The sequence below is a fragment of the Penicillium brevicompactum genome, assembly GCF_028827555.1.
Source record: "Penicillium brevicompactum strain IBT 35665 chromosome Unknown utg000001l_segment0_segment0, whole genome shotgun sequence".
Classification (NCBI taxonomy): Eukaryota; Fungi; Ascomycota; class Eurotiomycetes; order Eurotiales; family Aspergillaceae; genus Penicillium; species Penicillium brevicompactum.
This window is the reverse complement of record NW_026623203.1, coordinates 905,555-922,828: the sequence shown is the minus strand read 5'-3', so window position 1 is coordinate 922,828 and position 17,274 is coordinate 905,555. Positions and strand designations below refer to the sequence as shown.

Sequence of the window (17,274 nt, the reverse complement as noted above, 5' to 3'; positions counted from 1 at the left end):
AGCGAGAATCTCGAGGGTAACTCTGAGCCAGAGGAGACATACCAAGTGGAGTGTACGGTGGTAGAGACCGGCCGGAGCTCTATACACAGACATATTCACGAACCTGAACAAGAAGAAGAGAGTATGGAGGAAGACGTGGTTGATTACGACGAAGCAGATTTACTTCCGCCTCCAATCATGCAATTGAGTGATAGAAGCCAGAAGAGATCTTCTGGTCGGGTAACAATGCCCTCCAGCAGACTGCGAGGTTACGAGGTATACTAGTCTTTATAATTAGCCAATTTGATTTTTTCAAGCCCTTCATGTTCCTTTCCAAATATTCACAGCCAGAAGCTAGTAGTTACGCCATCGAAACAATTAGATAATCGAAAATTACTGCATAACTTAGTGTAAAATGATCAGTCAGCTTTGTTTGCTTTTTTGGGTAATCGCGGGTACCCATTTGGGTCTTGGGTTGGGTTTCCCGGATGACAACCCGCCCACGGGTTTGCTGACTAAGACCCAACCCGGCCCATGGGCTGGGTTTTCGCGGGCGGGTTTGGGCGGTGGGCGGGTTTTGGCGAGGCCTACTCAAGCACATCGACATGGAGACATTAGAAACGATCAACCCTTTCACGCTATCCCCGTGGGCGGAACGCGTACAGACCGACATTGATGGGCAGCATGGGCCCCTGGCTGAAGCGGGCGGGTGCATGCAGGTCGCGGTCAGCAGCTCGGCACGGAACGAGCTGGTGGGGTTTGGAGTGGCGATCGAGAAGCGACCACATTGGAATCGGAAGCTCAAAAACAAAGCGCTATCCATCACCTTGGCTGCAAGAGCAGAGCAGAATCCGTTCTCTGCGGAACTGGCAGCCATGGCACATGTATTGAACACGGCGACAGGACTGAAAGACTACACGATCACGCTGCTCACAAGCAACAAAGCGGCGGTTTTCACGCTCAGGAACCCCCGACAACAATCTGGCCAGGAGTTCGTGTGTCGAATATACAAGTTGATTAAAAGGTTGCAGAGAAACGGAAACCATGTTCAATTGCGCTGGGTTCCTGCCGGTGAAGACAACAAGCTACTAGGTTTGGCTAAAGAACAGGCAAGAACCTCGACACAAGAGGATGCCATCGTACAAGAACACGTCCCGAGGATGAAATCGACCACACTGAATCTCGCACGGTCTCAAGCAGTCCCCCGGAATATCCTACCGGCGGACGTCGGAAAGCACGCCAAACGAGTAGATGCCGCACTTCCAGGAAAACACACGCGACTGCTGTATGATCGCTTATCGTGGAAAGAAGCGACTGTGCTAGCCCAATTTCGGACTGGCATGGCGAGACTGAATGGATACCTCTATCGAATCAACGCGGCCGACACAGATCGGTGTGCGTGCGGACAAGCTACGGAGACTGTGGAGCACTTTCTCTTTCGATGTCGGAAGTGGACCGCACACCAGACGGAGATGCTACAATGTACCGACACTCACCGAGGAAATCTGTCCTTTTACCTGGGAGGGAAGTCCCCTTCCGACGATCAGAACTGGACGCCAAACCTAGAGGCAGCACGGGCCTCCATACGATTCGCCATCGCGACAGGCCGACTCGAGGTCACCTAAACATGCCGACGAGCATAAATCACCCTTTTCACTCTCCTTTCTCTCTAACCTAACCCACCAACCACCTCGTGCTACCCACGGTGGACGCGCTTCAACTGCCGAAGATAGGATTTGAACACTTGGAGAAGCGCCTTCAAGCCAGTCTACTAACCACATTACTAACCCACGAGCATCCGCTGCGACACTGCATGCTGAGAATGACAAATACGCCAAGGTCTTGTGTATGGGCTCCAATGAGTCACAGAATTGTATATACTATGACATGTATAGTAGTTTAGCGACAGTTGCCCTTTCGGCTCAAGTGCCGGGCGTTAATGAATTGTGTGTGTGTAGTGGCTCCTTTTTCTCATATTTAGTCCAAGTAGCTCTCTGCCCACTGAGTTCAACCTCAAGATTCTTGAGATTTCCGCGTAGTAACAAAGAACCCTGAATGTCCTGGGTTGATTCCCATATACGAACATCAACTTCTCGATTGTGGATTTGTAAATCAAAATTTCTTTTCGGCAAGGTATGTGCAAAATAAATCGTCCGTACTCATTACCGGACCAAAATGGTTATTTTCGTTGAAATCGATAAAGGCTCTGTGATCGGGAAGATTGGAGTTGCCGTAAACGTTGCCACTCCACTTTTCCGCTCATACAAGTGACAATACCCCACCTTTATTATGATAATTCTTTTTGGTAAAACCCCAGATGCATCCGCTTCCTGATTCTGCTCTCTCCCAGCCAAGCCTTCCTTTGGTCATGCGTAGAAGTCTGATATCATACCTAGGCTTTGACTGAACCCATTGTTCGACCCATTCTGACCATTATTCTGCATCATCCCAATCAAGGAAAAGACTAGCCTCTGAAGAGACTTTATGAATGTATGCAAAATAATAGGCGAAAAATAGAAATATGCCCCATTATGTGGGTCGAAAGTTGGGTTGTGTTTAAGAATGATCATACCGGTCTGAAACGAAAGTCATGCTTAGCTCGTATTTACAAAAGTACAGATCGGGTAACTCTGCTAAGAGAAATGCCTAGAAATAGAATGGGTAAGTTGAGAGCCTGGCGAGGAGAATGTGCCAGACTATTCATGGGTCCTCCCTTGAGCGAGTTATGCGTTACGGTTTGCCGCCGTGGCTGGAATTAGCGGGGATTCGAGGTGACAAAACCGAATCACGCCGCTACATAGCTCTTAGCCGCGAACTAATCCGCGCTCGGTCCGTTCCTCTAAGAGCATGTCCGAAGCCCCGGCCAAGTTAAAAATGGCGGCCGAGGGCCCTAATAAGAAGTGGTAGAAAGCCCGTCTTTACTGTAACGAAACTTTTAATCGTCCCAGTTGTGTCGTCCTCATCCCAAATCAATGGCAAGCACAAATCACCCCTCCGCCATTTTGGCTTTGATAGAATTCGCCACCAAGTCGGCCTTCAAACTCATCAAGGTGATTCAGTCTCGCCCAAGCTATTCGAAACCATGGCGGGATTTAGTCAAGGAACTTGAATCAACAAAAAAGGTGTTTGCGTCCCTCGGTCGGCTGGTCACGGCTTCCACAGATATCAAGTTTCTCAGACTGGCTTCTCCGTTAAAGGAATGTGGCACGGCCTGTAATAACTTCAAAGAAAGTATCGTCAAAGCACATGCTCAAAGCAACGAGAAGGATATTTGTGGAAAAAATACACCCAACTCGGCGAACTCGCCAAGTCGGCTGGGTCATGTAGAGACCTTTCGGCGGCATCTCAGCGGCTACAAATCGACATTTGAAGTTGTGCTCTTAGCTTCAACGATGTGAGTCATCAGGCCATATAGAAATGGAAGTAATCTTACCACCTTGCTTTTGCGTATCATAGTCAAACCTCTCTCACCAAGAACAAAGATTTAGTAAACATAAAAACTCTCATCAATTGCACCATCGAAGATATTGACGACCTTGACAACGAAGCGGCTGGTACAGATGGACTTACCCCGCTGACCAATGGAAGCGTATCCGTGACCCCTAAGATAACAGTTCTGGGGGACTGTCGAGACATTTGTGTTTCGTTTCGCGAGCTTGTTGATCAGATCGAGGAGACTATCCAGCGTAGTATAACAAACACTCGCGCGATACCAGACCAAGATACGCAGAAAATGGCAGATATGCTCTCACAAATCCACTGCCAGCCCACTTCAAACCGTCTCAGTGCCTACTTCGAGACATTGATAGATGATTCCCGCAGGTGGAACATTGAGACTTTTATCGAGGGTGCACATTACCTGGCGAAGATTATTGGTCCTGAAAAGGGCGAGTATTATGAAAATGCGTTGAATGGATTGCATTATCCCCTCGCTTTTGCCGAACTATGGAATCAGACATACCATCAACAACGCATCGACTCTTTGGACTTTGCAGTATGTCCTCCTGGCTGGTCCAGTGGAATCCAAAATTGTCGTCTCGATTTAACATACGAGGGAGACAAGCCATTGAGTCAAGGTCTCAATAAATTGCTCCAAGGGCCTACGACAATGGACTGTGGCATGTTTTGTCAACTTCTACAATGGATGGCGATACGCTATATGATAGGAGACGGCCTTTTTGACCGGCTCTTCCAATTCCAGAAGGGCAAGTTCACCATAAGCCAACAGTGTTACAGTCCAGCCAATCTTGAAAACCAAACCGGCAACCTACTGTTTCCTTTCTACGACAGGCCAATTAACGACAACATTGGGTATGCCTTGGAATCTCAGGTCCGCATTAAGATGAGAGCCTTTTTCAATAACCCAACATACCTTTCAAAGCATCCGAAAGGAACGGGACGTTTACAAAATGTGATTCAAATCGATGATCACCACATCGTATTCCGCCCAGGGGCACCTCAAAATATCTTATCAAGAGAAGAAGTCAATTGCGCATTAACAAACGCCTATAATGCCCCCAGAAATCAGGCTGATGAAGAGGAGATTCGCTTTTACACAGAAAATGAGGGTAATCTGCATCCTTATCTAAGGAAGTCCTTTGGACTGCTAGCCGAGGAAGCGAAGGATTTTGCGGACCATACAATGGGTGAAACCGAATGGAGGGATACCAGAATCGACCGAGAAAAGATGGCGCATGGGTATCATCTTATACTCAATTTCCACAGGCTGAAGGCATCTCTTGAAAAAACCAGAGACGCATGTTCGAATGGAACCGTGGAGATGAACATCATCAAAAGAGCCGAGGAGCTTCGAAGGTCTGCTTTACGAAACAAGTTGGATGGGATGTGAAAGCAGCTTATTTTGTAACGCCTACTTCATAGTCTGTACAGAGACTTTCGAAAACAGTTTACCCCCAGACACACGCGTTTGATCTCCCGAAGACCCACTGCCGCCTAGTCCGAATCGCCCCTGGTTCTAGATTCTCCCGCAGCCAATAGTACGGCACCATGCCTCAGGGAATGGGCTCTATCTAGCCAGAATTAGTTTAGCGCAATCTTAGCGGAGCGCTGGAAAAAGAACGCGTGTCTGTCTTGGGGGTATGTATTCTGAAAACGGAGATGGAGATCTTCAACTGTGGGTATAGTTTCGGCGAGAAGAAAAGGTTTTTGCTCTGGAGGAGTCGGTTGCGGCGTGGATGGAGGACGGAAGCGTATGTTGTTTGTTGATTTTGGAGCGAGGAAGTGATGGAAGGTATCGTTTGACGAGGCTGGGGAGAGCGGACTATTGAAGATTTTTGAGGCTCTCGGTCGGTCGTGGAGGGTGTACATAGCTTGAGCACAGAATTCAGCGTCGGTGTTCGAGGTTTTCTGCACTGTATTATGTACAATTGGAGTTGATTGGGCTAGTGTCTGTGTGCTGGCGTCGCTGGTTGCCTTCTTGGATGGGTCGTCTTTGATAGAACGATGACGACTGGGAATTGACTTTCTAGGTGGAGGCAATGCGTCGGTTGAAGGATGGGCGATTAAATTCTAGAGTTCGTTTCATCTTGTTGTAAATGACCTCCAATACGCAGTCTTTGGCATGTAGTTTCTGTCTATCTTGGATTCTCGGTGGGTCTGGCTAGGCTCGCCCAGTGGCCTCCTTCGATGCTGGTCTAGAACAGGCCAACCGTCTCTAGAATGCTTTTGTGCCCTTTTATTGAATCTCTATTTGCAAGTGAGGCCTTTATATATGCTCGTCATCCAGAAACTCGCAGCCATAGTTCTAGAACATCAAAGGTTGACGTCCTACAGTATCGGTCACCTTCCTCACTATTCAATTCATCATTGACTTCAACGGAAATTGCACTGAGTTCACGATTTATGAATTTTGAACACTCTCGTCCAAGCTTCGGGTTCTTGAATCGATGATCTCATCTTTAACATCCAACACAGTCATCGTCATGAGATCAATACGTCACCATTAGCTGAGCGACAACGTCCACTCGAGTACTTATAAGTCCAATCCTAATCCTCGAAGCTCTTGATTAGACCCTATTTTTGATATGTTCTGAAGGAGGGCAAAACCTGCTTGTCAACTTTGAGCAACCCATTATGACTCAAAACCAAACTAGAATGCGTGTCCACACAGGCATTGTGCCATTGGCTCCTGCGCCTGATACTGGGCCCAATTGCATGAGATGTGGCAAGCCTAGCGACGAATTCGTGACGAAAACTTCGAACCGGAACAACAATGCAGGTCGACCTTATTTTAAATGTGTCCCGTGCAATAAATTCTTGGTTTTCAACGACACTCGTGGCAATGATCCCGACAACCCGGCCTGTTCTTGTGGTGTTTCCAGCAAGCGACAAGCTGCAGGGCACTATCGCCAAGTTCCGCGAGGTGTACATTATGTCTGTCGACTCGGGCGCTGTAATTTTTATGTGCCACAGATGGGGAATACCGGCCGTCAGGTGTCTCTGGAAGATGTTGAAGAAGAGCTTTTGCAACTTCTTGTCCGATTTTGTGTAATTTAAGGCTTCTTGGGTAATTGCTTGCGTGGACGTTAAGAAATGGAGTTTGTTGAACTTGCCCTTGAGAGCTTGCACGGTCAGCATCGGAGCACGCGAGTCAATATTTCTACAAGAAAGAAAAAGCAAAAGCAAAATTAGTTCAACTGGCGGCTCCGGCTTACATTCATTTATTGCTATCGACACAGAGTCAGCGAGGAATTTTAATAAGGTGGTTCAAGTGGTGCTGGCGTGCAAAAATGGACAGAGTTGGATTTCAAAAGCGTCAGAGAGGTACGACCATGAAGCTCATGTAAAGGTCAAAGATTGACTGCATGGCAGGTATATAAATAACAGATGACCATTTTGATGGGTTCAAAACATCTGGCTTGCTTGGTCTGCCTGGCTTGCCAGCCGATCATGGCCGGTATTGGACCCAAGAGATCTTTGATAGCTTGGAGACTCTCTGTTCACACAAAAGTCGGTCACATTCCCTTTGGCAACAGTGGTAAGCTTGACTCGGGTCGTACAACAGGGCCCCTTATATCCCCGTCACTCGAGTCGAATGCGATGCGAACGATCTTGTCGGCTCGAGCTCCCCTATACTGTTGCGATTGCAAGCTATCTGTCCCTTCCTCATGACTGTTGTAGTTCAGAGCTATAAATTGACTTATTATCTCAGAAGGATACATGAGCCTATATATACAATGATGAGCCAAGTTGATTGCTCGTTTGCATGGACACTTCGGAGCTAATTCCGACGGTGCGGCTTGGTTCCTGATCTGCACCGGTCTCATATCATAACAAGCGTGTTTACACGAACACGTATTATTGCAATGGTTCGTTTGCAAATAAGCAAAAATTACTTTGTCTAGGTTGAGGTCATGAAACTTAACACCTTTTAAAAAAAAGACGTGAAAGAAGTTGAATTCGATCAGAAGCCCAAGATTCCGAGACCCTGTCATCCTTTCCTAAGCACCCCCAAAGACTAAAAGGCTTTGGACATCGACTCCGCCATACCCGCGTTGGCGCAATAATTCCCGGCCGCGGTGAACAGGGAACTCAGCCACAACCAAGATGCTGACATCTTTAGCACCGACGTTAGCCTTATCTAACAAATCTAGCACCGCACAAAGCGTCTTCCCCGTAGCAAGCACATCGTCCACCACCACCACTGAGGCACCGCTGGGAATCAAATTCCGTTCCATCTCGATCCTATTTCCTTCTATGTCGTTGGATGTCGAAGATGAGATGTGCGACGTAGACTTGAAGACGGAAACGGTGGGTGGGGGGAGTTTTCCGGCTTCGCGAATCAGCGCCAAGGGTAAATCGACCCGCAATGCCAGCGCCGACGCATAGACAAAGCCACCGGCCTCGCAACACACCACCACATCGGTTCTGGTCCATTCACCGGAAAAGTGAGCCTGTAGCAGAGATGTGCACAGGTTCAGCCCACCCGGTTGTTGGGATATATTGAGCAGTGACGGAATTCGACGCCAGGTCGTGGAAAGTGGGGTACCGGGCGCACCATGTTTGCCAGTAGACCTCGAAATGGTGCGGTTCTGGTTCCAAGGTCTGGAACCGCGCACCAGAACCTCCGGTTCCGCGGTTCTAATATATAAGGACTGCACCGCACCGCGGCTCTACGCGGCTCTATCGCGGTTCGAACCTCATGGAGCCGCGATTGCATAATTTTGCCAAGGGTTTCCTATTTCGGATGGATAAATTGATGACTCATCTTAACTCTTCGTTGTTATTAAACACTGTTTTGGGTAATACATAACTGAATGTTGCAATGGAGCAACAATCCTCACGAGATTTGATGTAATTTACGTTCAAACAAACATTCTAGCATTGACAACTGTAGGCCCCCCTAAATCGAGTATATTCTAAGCTCTTGGATATTGATTCTGGTCGGATGGTCGTTAATATACCGTGCGGAGTGAAAAATATATATAGTGATCTGTTCATTATATTACCACCTCGCCAGTCATTTTTCAGTTTACCCCCGCAGTGGCAACCAAGAAGTTGTTTTGGTAGTCTACACCTTTGAAAGTACTTGTTATTCTTTTCTCTACACTTTACTACTAATATTCTCTACTTAAGGCTTTATAAATGTGACACATGCTGTGAGTATAAAGGACTTAATGAAAATTCGCAGAATCTAGTCATAATGTGGGGCGGACGGAGGGGCCTGATGTGGTTTGTGCGGTTCCTGCGGTGCTTTTTGCGGGCAGCGGAGGTTCGTTATGCGGTCCTACGCGGTCCCATAAGGTTTGGCGCGGTTCGAACCTCACGGAACCTCAATATAGTGGGACTAGCTATCCAATCAGAACAAGGACTGAAACTACGATATCCACAGTCAGCTTTTTCTACTTTACGCTGGTACCCGATTCCCTTAGAACTTGTTTAGATCTCTTATTTATACCCTGATAACTTCCTGTATGTCTATTCTACGCACTCTCCCTCTTTGGTCCCAGCTCGATCCCAGCTCTATAAAATAATATGTCACAGAGCCAGGACTCTCAGTTCTCTGACAACTATCCTTCGTCGATTTTCGAGGAGAATACTGTGGATAACCTCACGTTCCTTTCATCTGATGACCTACAGCCATTCAACCCTAATACTTTATATGGCCAGCACACGTCGAGTTCTACACCTAACGTTGGTTTCGCCCGGCCAGCGCTTCCGCCCACCATCCCCGAGACACTCGAGCACGTCGGTCCTCGAAAGAAGAAGACCTACGTCCTCTGGACACAGATGGTGAATGACGACTTCGTTGCATGGTGGTTAAAGACGGAGTATGGAAGTCAGACGAAACGGAATATTTTTGAGAGTAAGCACCAGGCAGAATGCTGGGAGCATTTTCACCAGGTAGCTACTATTCAAGATGGATCCCCGAAGGTTATGTGTAAAACATGTGATCATATCCTTAGCCATCCTGCGGATCGTCATCGTGGGACATCCTCGATGAATAAACATTATTCACAAGGGGTTAATTGTCGGAAATTGGCGCCTCGTTCGCAGGATATCAGAAGGCTAATACATAATGGGGTACGTTGAACTATCTATGTCTCCTGTTTCTCTAGATCTGTACTAAAACAATTCAATCTGTCTAGGCTAAGACCACCCCTCAAAAAGGCATCTTTACCCATCAAGCGTGGATAGAGAGGATAATCACCTTCATGACTGCCTCACGGTTACCTTTCCAGCTTGTTGATAATCCACAATTTCGCGCCCTGATTGAAATGGCCCGGCTTGCTCCGTCTTTTCCGGAAATACCATCTGCATACATAGTTCGCCGTCAACTTCAAGAATTAGTTGAAGAAAGACAACAAACTCTTCTTCGGATGCTTCCCACGGATGCTAAACTTTCCATTGCACTAGATTGTTGGACTTCGCCCTTTCGACAGGCCTTTATGGCAGTGACAGGCTACTTCCTCGATAATGATTGGAATTATCGGGAGGTATTACTTGGCTTTGAACCGCTGCATGGAGCGCATACTGGATCTTATCTGAGCACTGTTCTGCTGGAACTACTGCAAAAGCATGAGATTCAAGACAGGGTCTTGACGGTAACCACAGATAATGCGTCTAATAATTCAACGTTGGTGGATAGCATCCGGGGGACACTACAATCACTTGAGCTACCTAATCATGTGCCAATCATCCGTATGCCATGCATCGCGCACGTCATTCAACTCAGTCTCAAAGAGCTGCTTGGTCAGATGGAAGCAAATCCAAGGAACGAAAGAGAAGAGATGGAATGGACTAAGAGAGATGATGGAACGCGCCGAGAAAACCGTGGAATCGTGCAGACCCTCTCTAAGGTAAGTATAAATGCTTTTTAATAGTATCATTACTAACCAGTCACTAGATTCGACGACTTGCGATCTTTGTCAACAAAAGCCCCCAACGCCGAGAGAATTTCTTAGAACTTCAGACCAAGGAGCCAAAGCTTGTTCCAATACAAGATGTGCGGACACGTTGGAATTCAACATTCTTGATGCTCCGGCGTGCGAAACGCCTACAGTCTGTTCTCAACGAATTCTGCTCGCAATACGACAACCAAGAGCTACAACCAAGTCTTGATGAATGGCGACAGATTGACTATCTTCTTTCAATCACGCAACCTTTCTTTACCTTCACTACATCCCTTTCCAAAACCAAGGAAATTACCATCCACAGTGTCTTCGCAATCTACAACACACTTTTCTCTCATCTAGAGAAGTCTAGAGCCCAACTTGCGCGAAAGATGGTTCACTGGAAGAAAGTGATGCTATGTGCCATTCACGCGGCGACATTGAAGCTCTCGGAGTACTATAAGCTGACCAATGATATTGATGGTGATCTATATGCAATTGGTACGATCCTGGCGCCACAAAATAAGCTGGAGTTCTTTTCTGGCAGGGACTGGGAACCCCACTGGCGTGTCCAGTACCGCAAGAGCTTGGAAAATTATTTGGTACCCTACCAACAGCGATATTCAGAGACACAGTCCATATCGAGTAGCCAATCCTTCATAGGGGGAATCTCTGATGTTGATATCCTCGTGACGTCCACCGCATCTCTCCGACCACAAACGAATGCTTATGACGAGCTTTCGCGTTATCTAGGAAGTAGTACGCCATACTACCAACCCTTTTGTCTCAAAAATCTCTTGCTGATCATCATAGGTACCCAACTAGTGAACCCACGGATTTACTGGAAGGAGCATCAGCAGGAGTTTCCCATACTCGCAAGCCTAGCACGCGATGTTCTCACAACCCCTGCTAGTGGCTCTGGCGTTGAACGTTTATTCAACTCGGCTCGTGATATTTGTCACTACCGTCGAGGCTCGCTGAAATCCAAAACAATCCAGGATCTTATGTTGTTTATGTGTACAACAAAGTTTGACATGGAATCTGAACAGCTTTCCTTGATGAATGATTATCTCACCACCCAAGAGACGCAAACAGCGAAGGAGGAAAAGGATGCTCGGAACGCAGAGTGTGAATTTGATCTCATCAGTGACAGCGAGGATGAGCGTTCAGCAGTCGTATCACAAATCGTCCAAACGGCCAGTGAGCCTGCGCTTGGTAAAAGACCAAGAGCAGAAAACACCACAGAAGATCAAGAGCATGTGATTGAACTAGATGAAGGGTATGAAGTTCCTCTGCCTGAAATTATCCACACACAGGGAGAGAGCGGTACTCAGAGGCGTTCGTCAGGACGGCTTCCAAAGCGTGCAAGGCAAGATGAAGATTTTGTGTATGAAAGGCCATAGATTTAGTAGAATTTAGAATTTAGAATGAAAGATTTTTGATTTGACCTTTGACCTTTGAACTATTCCGTAAGCGAAATACGCAAAAATACAGTCAGAATATGCACAAAACATGCATATCATGGAATTTCTTGAGTTTGTCCTGTTTGTGGAACCTGCGGTTCGAACCGCACCTCCGCGGTTCGGGTCCAAAAATATCAGAACTGCACCGCGGTTCAAACGTATAACACCAAGAACCGCACCTCGGAGGTGCGGTGCGGCTCAGAACCGCGGTTCTTGAGGTTCCATTACGAGGCCTATTTGCCAGTCGCTGAAGGCCCTCATCGCAGAAAGGAAGCAGGTGGACTTCGGCAAACCTTATAGCCGCCTCGCTTCCAACCGTGTCATTTTCGAAGATGAAACTAGGGCGGCAGTCCAAGGGCTGCGGTTTTGGCCTGCTGCTGTCACCATCATCATCACCGCCTTGACACCCTCGGCGAGCACGCCGCGTGTCTTTGCTAGCTTTGACACGAACCTCGAGCAGTCTGCTATCCGGCACTAAATGCGACAAGGCCGCCACCGGGGCCTCATCTCTCATCCCGGTGATTAGCAGCACATCTACATCTGCAGCGCCTAATACCACATTTAGAAAATGCTCCTCGGGCAATCGAGGTCGATTTGACACCTGATGCTGGAAGAATGTTGTCAACGCTGATCGGTGTTGCTCTTTGTAGCCACGGTCCTGAAACAGACAGTTTAGGTCGGCACCGGTAGCCGCCGCGTATTCTCGCTTAGTCGCATCGCTGATGCTGGCTGCGCGCGCCACGAGGCCTTTTTGGGTGCAATTGAGGAACATCGAGACCCAGACGTCGGCACAATAGTCTTTACCGGCGCAGCTATCTCCTGTGACGAGAATAATGAGCCTCGGTTCCATCCGTGCTTTTGAGAGAGGGCAGGCGTATGCCAGCACATTGCGCGAGTCTGAGTTGTGCTTGAGACGGGCGAGACGCGGCCGATTTGGTCCAAAAGCCTTGATCGCCAGTGCGGCGTCTCTAGGGTCAGGTCCGAGATCTGCACTGTAAACGCCGCTACTCAGGGGCAACAATTTCATGGCGATGTTGTATACCCAACACACGGCAGCTCCAGCAACTTCGGTTCCATCTTGGTCGCGGTACCAGACACCAGTCACCACACATGCGAAGTCCCAATCTCGGCAGCCAAAGGCATTTTCATCAGCTGCCACGTCGCCAACCGCTCCACCACCTTGAAGCAGATGGAGGTAGCAGAGTGGCGAAGGACGAGTCTCAATTGCCGTCACCAAGATGTTGGTGATCGCCTGTGTTCCGATATTTTTTAAAAATAAACATCGCTTGAACGAGGAGGTTCTGCTGCCGCTGTGACCACCGTGCATTCCGGACATGTACATCTCGGACTCGAACAAACCAACACCATCCACAGACTCGAAATTGTCTTCTGGTCCTAAAATTGTCCCCATAGACGTGGATAGAGGCATGGAAATTGGCATTTCAGAGCTGAGCCCAGTCTCGAAAGATTCGAACATGGTCACGCCAAGATGCAGGTGGCCGACATCCCAGTACAGATATGCGTCTGCGGAGCAGTTCCTGGGGAGCTCCCTGGCGACATGTTCATCAAATTCGCTGAGTTTGGCCTGCGCCTCAAGGCTGTCACTCAATGGGACGACCCAATTACGAACTAAATAAGTCCGAGATGCGAAAGCCTTGAAAGTCACGCTGACTACGATGCCAATGTTAGTCCCAGCGCCTTTCATCCCCCATAACAAGTCAGTTCCATTTTCTGGGCGCACGGCACCGACCGGCTGGTGTTGGCTTGGCACATAACCGATGCAGAAGACCTGGCTAGAGTCGACACTGACAATTACGGCACCGACAATGGCATCACACGCAAGACCGTATATTCTAGCCAGATGCCCGATGCCACCCTGTAACCACAGCCCCGCGCCTACGCTTGGGCGGGCGCCCAAGGGCACCGTTACGCCCACTGCCATGGCATTGCGAACAATATCGCCCGTTTTGCAGCCGGCCTCGGCGACGACTAAGGCAACGCAGTCGGAACCGAATTCTGCCCTATCATCCCCAGTCGGCAGAATGTGTACTTGGCCAAAGGCGCTCATGTCGACCGCAACAACGTTGGGCCATAAGCAGTGGCCGCTGTGACCCCCACCAACAATGGTCAGGCCGACCCCATGCTTTAGAGCCCATCGGACGCACTCCTGGATGTGTCGGATCTCTGTCGGCCTAGAAATCGAAGCGGGACGGTGAAGGCGAGCCTCCCTGTTTTTAACTGTTATGTCTCCTCTCAAAAGTGGCACTTGAGCCGCCAGCTCCGGTAATGCCGTCGCCTGTTTGCTAAAGGCGACCATTAAGTTGGGCGAGCTGAAGAAGAGATGCTCTGGGTAAGCTTCCTCACGGCGGCTCAAGGCGCGGCACACGTTACGCCATTCGGCTCGGAGAACCTTGTCCGAATCTGCGTCATGCATGCCAAAACCCGCGACGAAAGGAGCAAAAAGGTCTAGTACCTCGTCGTCATTTGGCACGCAAATTACCCCGGTCGAGAAAGAAGCCGTTTGATTGCTCACTAATCCGTCAAAGTCAAGGGCGCCATCCCGATGAAACACTACCACCATTCCGCCTTCGGGCTGCTCAACAAGCATCCCAAGTGCTTGTTCGATGAACTTGGCTTTGGGGTTTAAGCCGTACATACTGTGGCAGAATATAACGAAGTCGAATTTTTCATCACTGCCACAAGTAACGCCACCTGTGGCGCCCTTTTTAGAGCTATTAAGAATAAATGGCATGCGATGGATGTCGGGCGCACTTTCCAGACACGGAAATGGGGACTCCACGTCTGACTTAGGACAAAGCCATTTCTGCACCTTTGCAGCAAATAGACTGTTGGGCTCAAACGCAGAATATCTCTTGACCTTCTGTCTCAGATGGCTAGGTAGATGCCCAAGTACGCTCTTCGGACCTGGCCCGATTTCCAGCACCGAAATACGGGTACGCGAGCTGAAGAGTTGGGTCAAAAGCTGGCAAATTTGAGGGATAATAAAGTCATGGTATGTCATCCATCCTGAGCCCCGCACCAAGGTATCGAAGCCAGCGCTGTACTGCAAGTCTGACAATGGTTGTTTCGAGAATGACACCTTTTCTGTAGCTTTCTGTCTGAGGGCCCCTTTGAGAGACTCGAGGTTGGCCATTTCCGTTCTGGATGAAAAAAGTTTTATGGATGTTGGAAGTGGAAAGTGAGAGCTGCGCGAAAATGTACTCATGGGTTAGCAACCTATGGACTGGGTCATACCCAACAGCGATGGGCATCTGTGCAATGTCACTTGGAGCGGGGTCATGGGTGCAAGTCTGAGCGATAATTTGTTAAATGAAGTCAGGACTCATGCATGTGATTTACTCGAGTCCCTGCCTATTTGGTGCAACTGATATCATGCTGACAACTCAGGACATAGCGTTTGCTTCTGATAAAAACAAGCCCAATATTCTTGGTTTCCTCATAGCGATGGACTCTGGAACCTTTCCATTTGATTCGAAGGCGTCGACCTTTCCGTCCCATATGCTGAACGATAGATCCCCCTTATGTTCTTCCGCGAGCCCTAGCTCTGGTGAAGGCGGCCAGGATGCCCGTGAACATCAGAACAGCGATTCACCCGCTAACCCTTCATTCGCTTGTCGCGTTCCCCTTAAGTTAAGTTCAATTGAGGAGGGGCCTGCCGTCGCCCCCGCCTCTGGTCTCGCTACGCAAGATACCGGAGCCGCCTATGCCACAGTGACCTTACGGTATAGTGTTAATGCTGGTCATTTTCTCTACTATTTCTGATTCTTGACCAGTTGCCGACCTACACTGAATGAGTCGCCTCACGAGCCCCGAGACGGCAAGGAAGACTTCCCTTCTGTCCCATGCCCACTAGACCTCGAAGTTAGACAACAGGTGGAGTCAACACAGAGACAACATGATGAGCGAATTCAGAAGCTTGCGCGGGCTGTGCGGACGATTCTTGAATGCGTTGGTGAAGAACCAGAGAGAGAAGGTCTACGTGCGACACCAGAGCGATATGCCAATGCCATGCTCTTTTTTACCAAGGGCTACGCGGAGAATATCCATGACCTGGTTAATGGAGCTGTGTTCCACGAGGGCCACAATGAACTAGTCATTTTGAGAGATATTGATGTCTTCTCCCTCTGCGAACACCACATGGTTCCCTTTACCGGAAAGGTACGAGTTTTTGTGTGCATTCCTGGCGCAAAGAATAACATATGGACAGGTGCATATCGGTTACATCCCAGATAGCCGCATCCTTGGTCTTTCCAAAATGGTCCATTTAGTTGAAATGTTTTCCCGCAGGCTCCAGGTCCAAGAGCGCCTGACCAAGCAGGTTGCTTTGGCCATTTCTGAGGCGCTCAAGCCTCGGGGTGTCGCTGTTGTCATGGAATCCTCCCACCTTTGTATGGTTATGCGTGGCGTACAGAAGGTCGGCAGCACTACAACTACAAGCTGCATGGTGGGATGCATGCGGTCGAGTGCGAAGGCCAGAGAAGAATTTCTGGCGCTCCTCAATCGAAGATAGTAATTCTCCTTCGCATCCATCTATTTCATCATTCCAGCATGATACCAGATTCGGATGTTCCAGTCTGATTTTGGTAATACTTCTCCTGTCATTCCTTTAGCTGTCACTATGCTCGTACTGAACAGTGGGATCTTCATGCTTTGTAGTGGTGCGATAGTTGCTATATTAACGAATAATGCCCGCTATATTTTTGCGCTTTGTTGCGGTAGGAATGCAGACTTGGGGAGCTAGCGCAGCCTGTATCTTTGACAGCGGTCGCGGACCCTCATCTGCGAACTATTACACGAGAATAACATGAATGAATACCACGGAAAGTCATTATTGCGAACATTGAACCGCAAGTTCCCTTCTGTTTACGCAAGGGCTATTGGGAAACTCGATGGTGTTCACAGCCAATTTTTTATGTCTTCAAAAGGCGTTGACTTTATATGTAGTAAAACGCGTTCAGTGCTGGTATTCACAGTAATATTCTCGTTGTCAGTTTAAATCGCCACATCTTGTAAGCCCGCCCTTGTGCCAAAAATAACAATCGTCTGGTTTTCAAATTTCCCCGCAAACACAGAAAGTCTCACCCGCGACTTTGGGTAATGAAAGTCCTTATTTCTATCATTAGTCGGAACACCTGACTCAGTGCGTGCATACTGACATGTGATTTGGATGGAACCATGTCGCAGCACTACTGTACCCTGACAGCGAAAACGTGGCTTCCGATTTTCATCGTCGGTCACGTCAATATGCGCACTTCGGTTTCTGAGAGGCCCGTGTGAAGTCCAAACCGAGTTAGACTCTTGACACTTTATATCTTCGATTTCACCCTTATGAGTCATTGTGATTGGAACAATTTGGCTAATGTCCTAAAGTCGTGCGTATCACGCGCATCAGCGCTAAAATGACACATCAAAGGGGGTGTTTGGCGCAGCAAATCAACCAGTATGAACTGATAAGCTCA

General features: G+C 48.4%; 3 protein-coding genes across 3 annotated transcripts; 2 read left to right on the top strand and 1 right to left on the bottom strand.

Moving 5' to 3' along the window:
* Positions 1-2,951: 2,951 nt before the first annotated feature.
* N7506_000189 (uncharacterized protein) lies at positions 2,952-4,394 on the top strand (the record flags this gene model as incomplete). Its single annotated transcript, XM_056949485.1, has 3 exons — positions 2,952-3,373; positions 3,436-4,290; positions 4,361-4,394. The coding sequence occupies 3 exons, from the start codon at positions 2,952-2,954 to the stop codon at positions 4,392-4,394; spliced, it is 1,311 nt and encodes a 436-aa protein (XP_056815400.1).
* Positions 4,395-7,439: 3,045 nt separating this feature from the next.
* Positions 7,440-15,066, bottom strand: N7506_000188 (uncharacterized protein; the record flags this gene model as incomplete). The annotated part of the gene is made up of 3 exons (XM_056949484.1): positions 7,440-8,013; positions 12,088-14,955; positions 15,050-15,066. 3 exons carry the CDS (start codon positions 15,064-15,066, stop codon positions 7,440-7,442), a joined length of 3,459 nt encoding a protein of 1,152 aa, XP_056815399.1.
* A 193-nt stretch (positions 15,067-15,259) lies between these two features.
* N7506_000187 (GTP cyclohydrolase I) lies at positions 15,260-16,325 on the top strand (the record flags this gene model as incomplete). The annotated part of the gene is made up of 3 exons (XM_056949483.1): positions 15,260-15,537; positions 15,589-15,973; positions 16,023-16,325. 3 exons carry the CDS (start codon positions 15,260-15,262, stop codon positions 16,323-16,325), a joined length of 966 nt encoding a protein of 321 aa, XP_056815398.1.
* Between the last annotated feature and the right edge of the window lie 949 nt (positions 16,326-17,274).